The sequence below is a fragment of the Erinaceus europaeus genome, chromosome 8 (assembly GCF_950295315.1).
Source record: "Erinaceus europaeus chromosome 8, mEriEur2.1, whole genome shotgun sequence".
In the NCBI taxonomy this organism is placed as follows: domain Eukaryota; kingdom Metazoa; phylum Chordata; class Mammalia; order Eulipotyphla; family Erinaceidae; genus Erinaceus; species Erinaceus europaeus.
Window position 1 is genome coordinate 31951020 of NC_080169.1, and position 17396 is coordinate 31968415.

Below are 17396 nucleotides of genomic sequence, written 5' to 3' on the forward strand. Positions count from 1 at the left end.
AGACCGATAAGTGGTTCCAAGTATAAGCCTCAGTTCTGTTTATTACACTGTTATGTTTGGACTCTGAGACCAAATTCTTAGAAGTAACATGCCTAATTAAGTACTGAAAAGGCATGAAAGAATGACTCTATATCTCAGACTATAAAATCCCATTTTTATGCATATAGTGACCTGTAAATAATTCAATAAACCAGGAATGACACCCCAAATGAATTTAAGTGATATAAACTGTGGCTTAAATTCTCCTGTTTTTGTAACTGAATTTAAGATTTCCATTACTATTTCATTATACATTGCTTAACTGATGGTTATCCAATAACCATCTAGTACACTTAGAATTAAAGATCAAGTTTTAAAAATATTTTATCTTGACTGAAAAAATATTGATAATTTAACTTTTCATCCAGACTTTTTTCTAAGAACAAACAAGGCGTTTAAAAGTACAGAAATTTTGTCAAAGGCTTTCTCTGCATCTATTGATATGACCATGTGGTTTTTGGTCTTGCTTTTGTTGATGTGGTGGATCACATTGATTGATTTACGTATATTAAACCAACCTTGCATGCCTGGGATAAACCCCACTTGGTCATGATGAACAATCTTTTTGATATACTGCTGTATCCGGTTGGCTAGAATTTTGTTCAATATTTTCGCATCTATGTTCATCAGAGATATTGGTCTGTAGTTTTCTTTTTTGGTTGTGTCCCTGTCTGCTTTTGGTATCAGGGTGATGTTGGCTTCATAGAAGCTGGCAGGGAGTATTCCAGTGTCTTCAATCTTCTGGAAGACTTTTAAAAGTAGAGGTATTAGTTCTTCTTTGAAAGTTTTGTAGAATTCATTTGTAAAACCATCTGGTCCAGGACTTTTATTTTTGGGAAGATTTTTGATAACTGTTTCAATTTCATTAGCTTTGATGGGCCTGTTCATGTTATCCACTTCCTCTTTACTTAGTTTTGGAAGTTGGTAGGTATCTAGGAAATCATTCATTTATTCCAGGTTCTCTAGCTTGGTGGCATATAGTTGTTCATAGAAGCCTCGCATGATATGTTGAATTTCTGCAGTGTCTGCTGTGATTTCTCCTCTTTCATTTACTATCCGATTTATTTGGGTCTTCTCCCTTTTTTGTTTTGTGAGTCTGGCTAAAGGTTTGTCGATTTTGTTTACTCTTTCGAAGAACCAACATTTACTTTCATTGATCTTTTGTATGGTTTTCCTATTCTCAATGTTATTTATTTCTTCCCTAACTTTAGTGATTTCTGTCCTTCTGGTTGCTTTAGGATTCCTTTGTTGTTCTTCTTCTAGGTCTTTGAGATGTGCAATCAGGCTGTTTATTTGTGCCTTTTCTTGTTTCCTAATGTGTGCTTGTATAGCTATGAACTTCCCTCTTAGGACTGCTTTAGCTGTGTCCCAAATATTTTGATAGTTTGTGTCTTCATTTTCATTGAACTCTTGAAACATTTTGATTTCTTCCTTCATTTCCTCTTTGACCCAGAAGTTGTTAAGAAGTGTACTGTTGAGCTTCCACATTTTGGGACTGTTACTAATCTTTTGTTGATTGTTAAGTGTTAGTTTAATTCCACTGTGGTCTGAGAAGATGCTTGGGATTATTTCAGTGCTCTTGAATAGGCTGATGCTATCTTATGCTATCTTTGTGGCCTAACATATGGTCTATCCTTGAGAATGATCCATGTGGATTTGAGTAAAATGTGTATTCCAGTTTCTTGGGATGAATGACTCTGAAAATGTCCAATAGTTCTAGTTTATCTATCTCTTCATTTAGCTCCCTTATGTCTTTACTGATTTTCTGCCTGGATGATCTGTCAAGTTGAGATAGTGGAGTGTTAAAGTCCCCTAATATGATTGTGTTACTGTTAATATATTGCTGTAGCTCTTTCAGTAGAAGTTTGATGTATTTAGATGGCTTCTCATTGGGTGCATAGATATTAATAATTGTTAAGTCCTCTTGATTGACTGATCCTCTGAGCATAAAGTAGTGTCCATTCCTATCTTTTTTAATCTTATCTATTTTAAAGTCTATCATGTCAGATATGAGAATAGCTGTTCCTGCCCTTTTTTGTGGGCCATTGGCTTGAATGATAGTTTTCCATCCTTTCACTTTAAGTCTGTGTTTGTCTTGTTGCGTTAGGTGAGTTTCCTGTAGACAACATATTGTTGGGTTGTGTTTTCTGATCCATCTTCCTACTCTCTGTCTTTTAATAGGTGAATTCAGGCCATTGACATTTATTGATATCAAAGATTGAAGATATTTTAACACCATTCTTGTAGAGTTTTAGAGTGTTTTGATATATATCCTATTTGTGGTGGTCTGGTTGTTTATAGGAGACCTTTCAGAACTTCTTTCAGGGCAGGCTTGGTGATGGTTGCTTCCTTCAACTGTTGCTTGTCTGAGAAGGTTTTGATGCTTCCATCTAGTCTGAATGACAATCTAGCAGGATATAGTATTCTTGGCTGAAAGCCTTTCTCATTGAGCACTCGATAGATATCTTGCCATTCTCTTCTGGCCTGTAGTGTTTGTATGGAGAAGTCTGCTGCTAATCTTATGGGTTTTCCTTTGTAGGTGACTCTTTGTTTTTCTCTTGCAGCCTTGAGGATCCTTTCTTTATCCTTATTCCTTTCCATTCTAAGTATGACATGTCTTGGTGTCTTTAGGTCTGGGTTAATTCTGTTTGGGACCCTCTGGGCTTCTTGAATCTTTATGTCTTTATAGATGCAGAGAAAGCCTTTGACAAAATACAGCATCCCTTTATGATCAAAACACTACAAAAAATGGGAATAGATGGAAAATTCCTGAAGATAGTGGAGTCTATATATAGCAAACCTACAGCCAACATCATACTCAATGGTGAAAAACTGGAAGGATTTCCACTCAAATCAGGTACTAGACAGGGATGCCCACTATCACCGTTACTATTCAACATAGTGTTGGAAGTTATTGCCATAGCAATCAGGCAGGAGCAAGGAATTAAAGGCATACAGATTGGAAGAGAAGAAGTCAAACTCTCCTTATTTGCAGATGACATGATAGTATACATGGAAAAACCTAAGGAATCCAGCAAGAAGCTTTTGGAAATCATCAGACAATACAGTAATGTGTCAGGCTATAAAATTAACATTCAAAAGTCAGTGGCATTCCTCTATGCAAACACTAAGTTAGAAGAAATTGAAATCCAGAAATCAGTTCCTTTTTCTATAGCAACAAAAACAATAAAATATCTAGGAGTAAACCTAAGCAAAGAAGTGAAAGACTTGTATACTGAAAATTATGAGTCACTACTCAAAGAAATTGAAAAAGACACAAAGAAGTGAAAGATATTCCATGTTCATGGGTTGGAAGAATTAACATCATCAAAATGAATATATTACCCAGAGCCATCTACAAATTTAATGCTATCCCCATCAAGATCCCAAGCACATTTTTAGGAGAATAGAAAAAATGCTACAAATGTTTATCTGGAACCAGAAAAGACCTAGAATTGCCAAAACAATCTTGAGAAAAAAAGAACAGAACCGGAGGCATCACACTCCCAGATCTCAAACTGTATTATAGAGCCATTGTCATCAAAACTGCTTGGTACTGGAACATGAACAGACACACTGACCAGTGGAATAGAATTGAGAGCCCAGAAATGAGGCCCCACACGTATGGACATCTAATCTTTGACAAAGGGGCCCAGACTATTATATGGGGAAAGCAGAGTCTCTTCAACAAATGGTGTTGGAAACAATGGGTTGAAACATGCAGAAGAATGAAACTGAATCACTGTATTTCACCAAATACAAAAGTAAATTCCAAGTGGATCAAGGACTTGGATGTTAGACCAGAAACTATCAGATACTTAGAGGAAAATATTGGAAGAACTTTTTTCCGCATAAATTTTAAAGACATTTTCAATGAAACGAATCCAATTACAAGGAAGACTAAGGCAAGTATAAACCTATGGGACTACATCAAATTAAAAAGCTTTCTTCACAGCAAAATAAACCACTACCCAAATCAAGAGACCCCTCACAGAATGGGAGAAGATCTTTACATGCCATACATCAGATAAGAGTTTAATAACCAACATATATAAAGAGCTTGCCAGACCCAACAACAAGACAACAAATAACCCCATCCAAAAATGGGGGGAGGACTTGGACAAAATATTCACCACAGAAGAGATCCAAAAGGCCGAGAAACACATGAAAAAATGCTCCAAGTCTCTGATTGTCAGAGAAATGCAAATCAAGACAACAATGAGATATCACTTCACTCCTGTGAGAATGTCACACATGAGAAAAGGTAACAGCAGCAAATGCTGGAGAGGGTGTGGGGTCAAAGGAACCCTCCTGCACTGCTGGTGGGAATGTCAATTTGTCCAACCTCTGGAGAACAGTCTGGAGAACTCTCAGAAGGCTAGAAATGGACCTACCCTATGACCCTGCAATTCCCCTCCTGGGGATATATCCTAAGGAACCCAACACATCCATCCAAAAAGATCTGTGTACACATATGTTCTTGGCAGCACAATTTGTAATAGCCAAAACCTGGAAGCAACCCAGGTGCCCAACAACAGATGAGTGGCTGAGCAAGTTGTGGTATATATACACAATGGAATACTACTCAGCTGTTAAAAATGGTGACTTCACCGTTTTCAGCCGATCTTGGATGGACCTTGAAAAAATCATGTTGAGTGAAATAAGTCAGAAACAGAAGGATGAATACGGGATGATCTCACTCTCAGGCCGAAGTTGAAAAACAAGATTAGAAAAGAAAACACAAGTCGAACCTGAAATGGAATTGGAGTATTGCACCAAAGTAAAAGACTCTGGGGTGGGTGGGTAGGAGGGGAGAATACAGGTCCATGAAAAATGATGAATGAAATAGTGGGGGTTGTATTGTTAAATGGGAATCTGGGGAATGTTATGCATGTAAAAAAAAAAAGGAAGTAGAAACGCAAAGCAGAAATTGACTGAGTTTGGAGTATGGCACCAAAGTAAGAAAGCAGAAGTACACTAGAGTTTGCAGTGAGTACCCTTCCTAACACCTCCTCTCCACTATTCCAAGCTTTGGGTCCATGATTGCTCAACAATTTGTTTGGCTTTGTATGTTAACTCTCTTTTCAGTCACCAGGTTCCAGATGCCACCAGGATGCCGGCCAGGCTTCCCTGGACTGAAGACCCCACCAATATGTCCTGGAGCTCTGCTTCCCCAGAGCCCCACCCTACTAGGGAAAAAGAGAGGCAGACTGGGAGTATGGACCGACCAGTCAATGCCCATGTTCAGCGGGGAAGCAATTACAGAAGCCAGACCTTCTACCTTCTGCAACCCTCAATGACCCTGGGTCCATGCTCCCAGAGGGATAGAGAATGGGAAAGCTACTGGGGAGGGGGTGGGATATGGAGATTGGGTGGTGGGAACTGTGTGGAGTTGTACCCCTCCTACCCTATGGTTTTGTTAATTAATCCTTTCTTAAATAAAAAAATTAAAAAAAATAAAAAATAAAAGAATAAAAAAATAAAAATAAAAAAAATAAATAAAAGTACAGAAATGTTTTATTATACATAATGTTGGCCAGAATTAATTGGGATACTTGCACAGATATTAGTTGTATATTTACTCAGTGACCTTGGCAGTGGCTATTTTAGTTTAGCATTTAATCCTAACTTCAGTTCAGCTGGCTCCATGAATTGGTTATCAAATCAATTTATCATTTAATTAAAGAATGCTGATAGAATAATTACTTTATGACAATATTTTGTTGGGTTTTGAGGACACATAATCGAATAAGACAAAGTTTCAGTCAAATCATTGAAGAATTCTGTCACTGAGCTAGTCAATGTTATAGGTACTAAACTTAGAAGAGACGTTGAATATTATTAAATATGGAGAGACAAGATTATCAAATTTAGTATTAGCAGAATATGTTGTTGTTGATTATGAGCAGACATTCCTTACAATGGTGAGTAATTATTATGGTAATAGCCAATATAAAGTAGTCATTTGAAGGCTTTAATTTTATTCCTTTCTTAGTTTAGAGACGAGACTGAGAAACTAGGAATTGTGGGAAAATTGTAGCTCACAGCCATTTATTTATTTATTTATAAAATGGAAGTATTGACAAAACCATAGGATAACAGGGGTACAATTCCATATAATTCCCACCACTAGAATTCTGTATTCAATTTCCTCCCTTGAAAGCTTTCTTATTCTTTGTCCCTCTGAGAGTATGGACCCAGGATCATTATGGGGTATAGAAGGTGGGAGGTCTGGCTTCTGTAATTGCTTCCCCAGTGAACAAGGGCATTGGCAGGTCGATCCATACTCCCATCCTGTCTCTCTTTCCCTAGTGGGGTAGAGATCTGGGGAGGTGGGGCTCCAGGACACATTGGTAGCGTTGTCTACCCAGGGAAGTCAGGTTGGCATCATGGTAGTATATGGAAACTGGCGGCTGAAAAAGACTTAAGATATAAGGCAGAACAAATTGTTGATTAATCATGAACCTAAAGACAAGAATATTGCAGATGAAGATTTGGGATCTCCATTTTGGAAAAAGCTGGTAGGTCTATTTTAAGTATATTCCAAGGGGCCCATGACCCTACTAGCTTTTGTCTGAGATTGACATCTAGCATACAAGTGACCTAAGTTACTGTTTGGTGAGATGGTGTCATAGTTGGAAAAAAAGGACCAGAAAGCTGGATCAGGGAAGAGAGTACCTCCCAAATATGGGAAAAGTGTATAAATATTGTTAACTGTAGACCCCACAGATTTTATCTGAGGGCCGTAGTCAACATAGGAGCCTATGTAACCTCTGCATCCCTGTTTGTCTGAGCTGCCTCTCTGTGATCATGGCTAAGAACATTCCATGCTACACTAATTTCAGGACCCATCATCCTCCCGCGATAGCTAGAGTATGTTATCCAACCTCCCTTTAGAGAATGGAGCATTCCCTATCCTTGTTTATACATATTGAGGGCAAGGTCCTATAAGGGCCCACAAAGGGGAAAAGCCAGTTTTTATATGGCTTGAGTGTTGAAAGTGCTCCTTAAGATTTTATAGAACTGTAAAAATTTTTACAAAAATGTACAAAAGGAGACTATGGAAGAGATAGCATGTGTTCACAAAATGTGAAATTAAAGAATATGGCCTTTTACAGGTACTTAAAAACTAGACTGTGGAGTATACATGTAATATAAATTTAAGCAAAAGGCTAAAGAGAGGGGGTCGGGCTGTAGCACAGCAGATTAAGTGCACATGGCACAAAGTGCAAGGACCAGCGAAAGGATCCCAGTTAGAGCCCCTGGCTCCCCACTGCAGGGGCGTCACTTCACAAGTGGTGAAGTAGGTCTGCAGGTGTCTATCTTTCTCTCCCCCCTGTCTTCCCCTCCTTTCTCCATTTCTCTTTGTCTTATCCAACAACAATGACATCAATAACAACAACGATAAAAAGAAGGCCAACAAAAGGGGAAAAAATAGCCTCCAGGAGCAGTGGATTTGTGGTGCAGGCACTGAGCCCCAGCAATAACTCTGGAAGCAGAGAAAAAAAAAAGGCAAAAGAGAATATGCTTTATCCAATAAAGATCTTCAAGTGTTTTTTGCTTACTTATTTCATGGGACTAGAACATCTTATTTTAAAATTTACTTCCAAAAATATATTTATTTATTTAGAACGTATCACAATGCTGTGATTATGGTGCTTATGACCAAACTTGGGACTTCATGGACACAAGTCCTACATTCTACCACTGAGCAACCTCCCAGCTACTAGAACATTTTAGTTTGCAGTGGGGAGATAATTCAGGACTTGCATGCATGAGGTCCCAGCTTCTATCCTCAGCACTACATACACTGAACTGAATGGTGTTTCTGTCTCCCTCAGTAAGAAAGAAATTGTAAACAAAAATGCAATTTGGTTTGCTAGTCCTAGATTTTAACCTGAACTTTAAAATGTTCAAAGTCTTAATTATTTGCATCTGAACTTATCCTGTTTATAAATTTGATGGTACTGAACATAATATTTTATTTATAAACTGCTAGGAGCTTCACAGAGAAAAATACCATCTATTTTTTACCATGTATCACTGTTCTTCAGAAAGCTTCAGATTAGATAGAGGGGTCCTTCCAGTCTGAAATCATGGAGACAATGAAGCATCATGCTCATTCATTCCTCACATGATCAGCAGATGAAAAGTTACATATTTTCTACTGATGTAAAATCCCCATGACTTCAAAGCAAGAAAGCAAATAAAGTATAACTAGCTCTAATTTATTCTTTTCAGTCAAGAATTTGTACATAAAGAAGAGAGGAAAAAAAGGACAAAGGTTAACCCACTGCAACTATACATCAAGCCATGCCATTTGACCTTTAAATGTCAAATCTTTTTGCTGAAATCGGCATTTAACCCAATTATTTTTGCAATGTCTGAGTCAGCATGATTGGTTTTATTCCAGTGCAAAAACTAAGTCAGAAAAGCATTTCCAATTTGACAATTAGGTTTGAAAAGAGAAAGAAAGACTGTGGCATCAAAATAAAGAATGGAATTCTGCCCTTACCCACTGTGGCCTACTTTTCACTTTGCATAAAAGAAAAAGAATTTGAAACCACACCCTTTTAATTTTTGGTGTTTAGTATCATTTTAATTTCTCTAATTCCCATGTTTACTTTTTCTACAAGAAATACCATGAAAAATCAAATTTCAGCCATATGCATCTAAAATCTTTTGGAGACTAAAAAGCCCAAGTGGAAGCTACCATCTTTTAAACATTATGTATCCTTTTCACACATTTAATTCAAATAATCTAGGGGGTGCAAAAAGAAGTGCTCTTTCTCCTACCCATTTAAGAGTTTTCCTGACTTCCAGACATAGACAGTTGTACAGAAATTAAATAACGGGAGTCAGGTGGTAGCGCAGCAGGTTAAGATCACTTGGCACAAGGTGCAAGGAGAGGCGTAAGTATCTCGGTTCGCCCTGGCTCCCCACCTGCAGGGGAAGTCGCTTCACAGGCCGTGAAGCAAGTCTGCAGGTGTCTGTCTTTTTCTCCCTCTCTCTATCTTCCCCTCTCTTGATTTCTCTCTGTCCTATCCAACAGTGATGAACGACATCAATAACAACAATAACTACAACAACAAAATGACAAGGGCAACAAAAGGGAAAATAAATAATAATAATAATAAATTTTAAAAAAGAAGTTAAATAACTCTGTCACCTTTCTTTTTAAATATAATTATGTCTCAAAATTGACCTATAAGCTTCTGACTATGCAATCACACCCCATATCTATAGTGTCAAGCAGGAGAAGAAGAGAAGTCTTTAAAACTTATCAAGAAAAAAAACTTGTCTAGTCTTTCATATATGTTAAAAGTAGCACAGGCATTAGAGTAGGTGATATTGATAAGATGCTGTTCATCCTAATATTCCAATTATATGTAACAATTTATACATTCCAATTATATGTAACAATTTATATAAATTCCAATTATATGTGACATGGAGGGAAAAGAAATGGCAAATATGTAGAATTACAGTTTAACATGGTACTCAAGAATGTAAGAAAATGGGTTACATCTTGTTTAAATTATATAGTGAACTTTTCCTTTTGACCAGCTTTGAAAAGCTTACAAACCAGCTTTAATTTGTTACTATCTATCTGTGTAATCATGAACAGAGAAAAAGTCCCTCTCCCTTGCCGATCTCTCCAGTCTTGCTAGTTAAGAAATAGACATCAGTAACAAATATGCCTAGTGGTAGATATTATCTCAAAATTAATCTTTTCTTTCTTTCTCTCGGTGACATAAGTTCAGCCTGTCTGGAGTGGACAGCTCCTTCTTTTATTAATGTGACTGTTGTTGGGTCCTTATACTGATATGAAGTTGTATTTTTAACAGAAGCAGTCTTCTTAATTTCCTAAGCTTTAATAAATTACCCTGGAGTCATAACGGAGTTCTTTTAGTAACTCCCATTCTTAAACAACGTCTTTGTTCCCAATGTCTCCCACCTAGTGCTTCATTTGAACTTCACAATAATGTTATTGGGACAATTATCAACCCCATCTGAGTGTCATAGTGATATTACTGTGTCCACATTTACAAATTAGAAACTGATAGGAACAGGATTTTAATCTGATTTGATCTCAGTCAGTCTCCTTTCCAGCATATAAATTAGATGACCTGTATTAAAGAGAATAATAGTAGGGGGCATGAACAGCTAAGTAGTTGTTTTTCTTTTATATTTCTTTTTTTTTCATATAGAGACAGAGAGAAAAAAAAAAAAAGAGAAAGTAAAGGAGACCATGGATGCTTCTTTCTGCCCCCTTGTGGGGGTCAGGGCTTGAACATGGGTCATATACATGGCAAACAGCATGTTATCCATGTGTGAGATGCTTCTCTGAAGGAATTGATCTATAGCAGACAGAGGTTGCCTACTCTGCTCTGACAGCAACCCTTCCATTTCCTCTTGATTTACCTCTTTTCATTCAATCTTCCATTCCTGTGCATAATCAGATTGTTTCCTTCTGTGAGAAAAGCGGCATTGACACTCCCATAACTGTGATTCTCCACATTTTTTAGTACCAGCAATGTATACAATGAAAAAGGAGTCCCTCAGGAACGTGACAATCTGCATAACTGGTTTGTTATATTTGGCTGAAAACCTTGTTTTTTTAAACTATGTTTTTAAAAGTTCTTCTGTGGTTGGTAAGATAAAATAACTGGTGGGGAGGGAATCTGCTTTGTCATGCTTGTGACCCAGGCTTAAGTCTTGCCCCACCCCCACCATCACAGTGGTGGAAGTTTTGGTGCTGTGGTGTTTTTCCTCTATTCCTCTAACTTTTTCCATCTTAAATAGCCAATGAAGGCATGTCAATCACACACATTTTAAAAAAAAGAATGAAAAAGAAAATCCCTAAACAGTACTCACTAAAGTTCTCAGTAGCTGATGTCACATTGGTAAAAAACTTCATGAACCCAAGGACCTTCCTCACTGATGCAGTAATAACCTAAAACATAATACTGGTTTAGGTCAGGGAATGCCCTGCTATTAAACATATTGACAGTACAAAAACATAGATGTGAACTCCAAAAAATTACAGAGATAAGGAAAGGAAGGCTGAAGAAAAGAGTGTAAATTCTGACTGATCATTTGGCTCTCAGGGAGGGTGGAATTGGTTTTGGAAACTCTGAATTGTCCTCTCTACTGAATTTCCTGGCTTCATGGTTTCTAGAGAAGCATTGTCTACTTGAGTGACATCTGATTTTCTTAACTGGTATAGCCCAGAGTACATTCAGAAAGTAAGTTATAGGTGATGTTTGTTTTCAAGCAAACTGATTCAATAACACTCCTGCTTCTATTCTGAATTTTATCTAGAAGAAAGTAATGTTCACCATAGGGGTATGATTCTCTGAATAGACTGTACACTTTACAATGCATGAGGACCTGGCTTCTAGGAACAGTAAGCACATGAAAGAACCTGCATAGGGGAAACTTCAAGTATGGAGGAACAGTGTTGTCTCCTTTCTGTGTCTCTTTCCCTCTCTAGCTCTCTTTTTATTTCTGTATCTTATCCTCTATAAAAAAAAAAAAAAAAAAAACACCAGGAGTAGGAAGAATGGTGTAAGCACAGCACTAAGCTTGTGGTAAAAAAGGAAGTAAAGCCCACCATCATTTTGCTTCTTTTCATATTTCTCTTTCCATCTCAGAGCTATATCAAAACAAGGAGTAACAGAAACTGGAAAGAGGATGGTAATGGTGGTCAATGAGGATGGTAGTGGGGGTGGTTACCTGGATCAAAGTATGCGTTGCCATGGGCAAGGACTTGGGGTTAAAGTCTCTGGTCCCTACCTACAGGGAGAAGCTTCAAAACAGTGAAGCAGGACTGCGGGTATCTTTCTTCTCTCCCTCATTACTCAATTTCATTTTGTGCTATCAAGTAAAAAGAAAAAGGAGGAAAAAAAGAGAAGAAAGAAAAGGGAAAAATGAATAAGAGTAGTGGATTCATCATGCAGGCACCATGACCTAGTGATAAACCTGGAAGCAATAAAGAAAAACAAAATGATACAAATATTTTGAAAAAGGAGGATGGTAGTTGCAGTTTTTAGCTAGATTAGGAGACACAAAAATCATAGATTTTTCTTGGAAAGTAAAGGTCATTAAAAATGACCTTTATTTATTTCTAAATTCCCAGAGGCCACATTAAAATATGTAAAATCACCTATGCATCATCATTCATAGAAGCCATAGCAGATGGCTTCTTCACTACAAATTATGTGCAGTTATTTTTCACTGTAGATTACTGACAAAGACATACACAATAACTTAAGAGTTAAGAAAGAATAAATGCCTTATAAAGAATTTACTAAAAGCTTGTTATTGAGATCTGTTACTCTTGGTCAAGTACAAAAAGCCCACTAATTATGAACAATAAACATCTTGTGGATTATTTTGCATCCCACATAATTTAAAAGTACACAAAATCTCATGAATAGTATCATGTGTCAAAAGAAAAGCATCCTATTTTCCATAAGCAACCAAGAAACTGATGTACAATGTTAAACTGTGGAATGAGTTAAATAACTCTTTGAATATTTCAAATAAAAACAAATGAAATGAGCCAAGAAATTAGCCTGTTTTATCTGGTAAGCAAATAAAGACAGTGATTCAATGTAGATATATAGCCCAAAGTCCCAAGCTGCAGGGAGAATTTCACACCAAAGCCTACTGACCTATCAAGAGTTACTACCTTCTATGCTTGCCAAGTCTCTCTATAGAACAGATGGAAAACATAAAATGGCTTGCACTTCATTTCAAAATTACCATAATTTTCCTAATAAAAAGGGCATACTTTTTATATCCAGCCAAATATACTGTTTCCAAGCATAAAACCAAATAAAATTTTCCTGATGTTTAGCAGTATCTTTCTTTTTCCTGATGTACCTCCAAAGGCACAGAATACAAAAGCAAGGGAATCATGGTAGGGAGAAGGTCAGGTTTAAGGAAAATAGAAAAAGCCACACCTCTTGAGCACACCATCCACATTCTGGACCCAGAGCAAGGCATTTGGAGCAGGAAGCTGCACTTGAAGATGCACATCTATTGTCTTCTGTAATGGAGAATAAAATAAGGTGTTACTGTTTATTTCTCAAATTGGGAAGTATATGTGACACTAGACCAAGACTTACTTTGAAAACTGAAATGAACTGACTGATACTAAGTACATGACAGCAAAATTATATTCTTAAGAGAAGCATCACCCTGCTCACTGCAATTAACAGATATAGCATTTCCTGGGTAGTAACTGTTAGGTTTTATGAAATTTGGAATGAGTAGGGTCATGAAAATATTATTTTTAAGTATGTTTTGTGGTTTCACTTAAATTCTGCTGAAGAAGTTTCACTGTATTTCATATTATTTGAGCCCATGAGGTAGTTTTGGATCTAATTTTGTCCCGTAAAAGTAATCATTACAGACCTCAATTTCAACATGTCAATCCATGATGAGTCATAGCAAATAAACCTTCTGAGAAACGATCTTGTTGGACATATGGAATGAATAGTTTGAGGATACTGATTATGCTAATATTGATTATTTTGGCTTGTAGGATATCAGAATTATGATATGAATCAGTATTTTCAATGTAATGGAGTTAAAATGAATGTGTTGTTTTATTTGACTCAATTTTATATCTCTGACTGGATTACTTTAAGATATTGCCCAATTCACATTTCCATAGATTCTTCCACTTGGCTATGACACTTTAATAACAGTTGCAGCTGCAAGCTATCTTTACCCCTCTAGCAATGAACTACTATGACAAAGAAAAAAGGTCCAGCATTATAGACATGATCACATAAAATATAAAAAACTGAGTCAGACTCTTTTTTAATATTTTTATTTTACATCAATGAGAGAGTGAGAGAAAACTAAAGCACCACTTTTGTGGTGGTGTTGAGAACTGAACCTAAGACCTAGGAGCCTCAGACATGAAAGTCTTTTGCATAACCATTATGCTGTTTCCCAAGCCTGTGTCAGATTATTTTATCATGAGCTTTCAGTAGCACAAACATAAACTTTCTGAAGCCACCTATCTCTAACACCCTTGTTGTTCTATCACTTCCTCTATGGGTCTCTTTCTATTGCTTGTCCTAACTTTGTTCAACTTTTAAAACACACAATCCCAAACTTTTTCACTCACCTACATGTACTGGCTTAAGGTTTTCTTCACTGATTTAGAATTCCAAAGACTAAAAATAAGTTGTGTTTTGGGCTCCTTTTATTTCCAGTGTGGCCACCTTCAAACTTCAGTCTCAGAAGCTTCCATCTGGCATATAGTAGAAAACTATGAAACCCACTTATTCCTAAAGTACTTAGAAGATGGAGTGACCTTTTAGTTTTGTTTCCAAGAAGAAAACCAATTGTTGGCCTAGAAATCACATTTGCAGACATGAATTGACCTTTACTAACTTTCAAATTTCACCAATGTAGAACATGAAATCAAGTCTATTTCAGACCAGACCATCAAACTTTTCACTCATTAGGTAGAACTTTTCCTCTGGCAATTAAGATTGCAGTCTCCTGGAAGGGAAAATGCAGAGTCTGCTGTGATTCTGGTATTTCTTTCTAATGGTTGTTGACAACTGTACTAAATTAAGCCAGATTCAAGTTTAACTTAGCTTCCTACCTCTATAGTACATGTGGTAAATAGTAACTTTATAAGAAACAAAACCCACTATTTTCTTTGTAATTTGTTTTCTTTTTAAAATTCTAATGCTGGGTTAGGAGATAGCTCATTCAGTAGCATGTATGTTTCAGTGTATGTGAAGACCTGGGTGTAAGCCTGTATCTCCACATGGTAGCACCATGCAAAAGGGAAGCTTCAGTAAACAGTAGAGTTGTGCTGTGGCATCTCTCCTATTCTCTCTGTCTCTCTTTCTCCCTCTTTGTTTCCATTAGTGGTTAAAAAGAACAATTCTCTGGGAGTGGTGAAATTGTGTACACATAAAAAACTGGGCAACAAAAATAAATATTAAAAAAATCTACTTTGGGAATTGGGCGGTAGCACAGTGGTTAAAGCTCATGTGGTGTGAAGCACAAGGACTGGCATAAGGATCCAGGTTCGAGCCCCCAGCTCCCCACCTGCAGCTGGGTTGCTTCACAGGCGGTGAAGGAGGTCTGCAGGTGTCTTTCTCTCCCCCCCATCTCTTCCCCTGTTCTCTCCATTTCTCTCTGTTCTATCCAACAATGACGGCATCAACAACAACAATAACTACAACAATAAAAAAACAAGGGAAATAAAAGGGAATATACCCTATGGTTTTTTAAAATTTATCCTTTCTTAAATAAAAAATAAATTTAAAAAAAGGGAATAAATAAATATTTTTAAAAAATATTTTAAAAAATCAACTTCAGGGGCACAGTGGTGGTGCACCTGATTGAGCACACATGTTACAATGTGCAAGGAGCAGGGTTCACGCACTGTGTTTCCACCTTCAGGGGAAAGCTTTTCAAGTGGTGAAGCAGTGCTATAGTGTCTCTCTCCCTCTCTAATTCTCCCTACCTTCTTGATTTCTGGCTGCCTTTACCCAATTAATAAAGATAATAAATTTTTTTAAAAAAATCAACTTCACTGAGCTAGCAAGAACACTACATGGGAGGACTGGGGACTATGCCTCTTTTGTCAGGTATGTGACCCAGGTTCAGCATCCAATATACTGGGGAGCACTTAAATACTACGCTCTCTTTCCTTTTCTCTTTATGTCTATGTTTCTTTCTATCTGAAAGAGTCTGGAGCAGTAAAGGCCAGATAACAACGCCCTGCCCTGAACCGAAAAAAAAAATGATTCTACTACAAACTTGTTGTCATAGTTAGGTATGGGATATCCAAGAATGACTAAAAGGATTAGAAACTTTGGCCCTGTCACTAATTAACAGGTTCCAGAGTTGACATTTTCCAGAGTCTGAACAACAATTACGCAAAATGATCATATAAATGAATATGGAGGAGATAGTCTGAAGTGTTCTACAGAACTGGAGGACATAAATGGAACTACATGGGGACAGTTTCAGACATTACCATTGCACAGTATCATGTTTAGAACAAAGCAAATGTATTTTGGTAAGCAGAATTTTAAAGATTTTATTTTAACTACAATTAATTAAATACCACAAAGATAACCAATTAATTTTGCCAATTCTTGTGAGCGAGTGTTCATGCTCTTCTGAGGGTTACTAGAGAGCATGTATTTCTGCGGGACTAGAAATTTTCTTTACACTACACACACATTAGTGGATGGATGCTGTTTACAGACACTAACAGTTCGCCATTAGCCTACAGGCAGTCTCTGCATGTGCTGGCCCATCCCTGATACACAATCTCAGGAAGGCTGCTTTGCAGCAGTGGTTTCCTTGAAGACTGAAGTGTTGACTCATCATTAGAGGTGTACCTGAATGGTTCCTCCCATTTTACTATAGTGGTAGCTGCTTGTTTAGCTATTTTTCCTCTGATATTGTCATTAAGCAGCACATATGTTATGTTCTAGCATTGTATTTTTATTAAAGATAATTTTTATGTTTCCTAGTGGACATTTTCAAGCCAATGGAAGCAGAATGGAAATATTTAAATCACATTCTCAGAACCCTGTTTTGTGCTAATTTGTCTGAATTATACATCACAAATCTCATGTCCTAGTGGTGATGTGATAGACTAGTATGTGAAGAGGGATGAAACTATTCTTAAAAAATATACAGTGTTATAAAACAGGGGTACCTTATAATTTTTAATTTAAGTACCTTAAATATCTGACATGATAGAAATCATTAGATTGAATATCATATTGTCTCTGTATATATACAATCTGAATAGTTTTATTCCTTGAACTATGAACAAGGATGAAATTTTTTTTTCTTCTCATTATGTTACAGTGGGAGATAACAGATGTGATGAAATAGTATTAATAAATGGTTTCGAAGAACAAAGTTCTATATTTCCATAATAACGGTACTTAATAGTTGTGTGGCTTAGACTAGTTATCTAAATTCATATATATGTATATATATTATTTATTTCATAAAGACAGATATAAACTGAGATGGAAAGGAGTATAGAGAGGGTGAGAAAGAGGTACCTGCAGCACTGCTTCACTACTTTCCCCCTGCAGGTAAAGGTGGGGGACGCTCAATATTTGGACTCAGTCAGCTGCAGGACCACCTGGCCCTATTACCTAAATTCTTAAGACTTTATTTCCTTTTTAAAATTTTATTTATTTGTTTGTTATTAGAGACAGAGAGAAATTGAGAGGGGAGGGGGAGATAGAGAAGGAGAGAGAAAAAGACACCTGCAGCCTTTTTTTCACCACCCATGAAGCTTTCTCCTTGCAGGTAGGGGCCAGGGGCTTGAACTTGGG

The 17396-nt window shown here is 37.0% G+C and overlaps 1 protein-coding gene across 4 annotated transcripts in view; it reads right to left on the reverse strand.

Moving 5' to 3' along the window:
• Positions 1-17396, reverse strand: part of ITGB8 (integrin subunit beta 8) — a 113226-nt gene that overhangs the window by 50774 nt on the left and 45056 nt on the right. For all 4 annotated transcript variants that reach the window (XM_060196113.1, XM_007532261.3, XM_060196114.1 and 1 more), the window contains exon 2: positions 13011-13096. In XM_060196113.1, the coding sequence (XP_060052096.1) occupies positions 13011-13086 (76 nt within the window). In that variant the 5' untranslated portion in view covers positions 13087-13096. The remainder of the gene's footprint in view (positions 1-13010; positions 13097-17396) is intronic.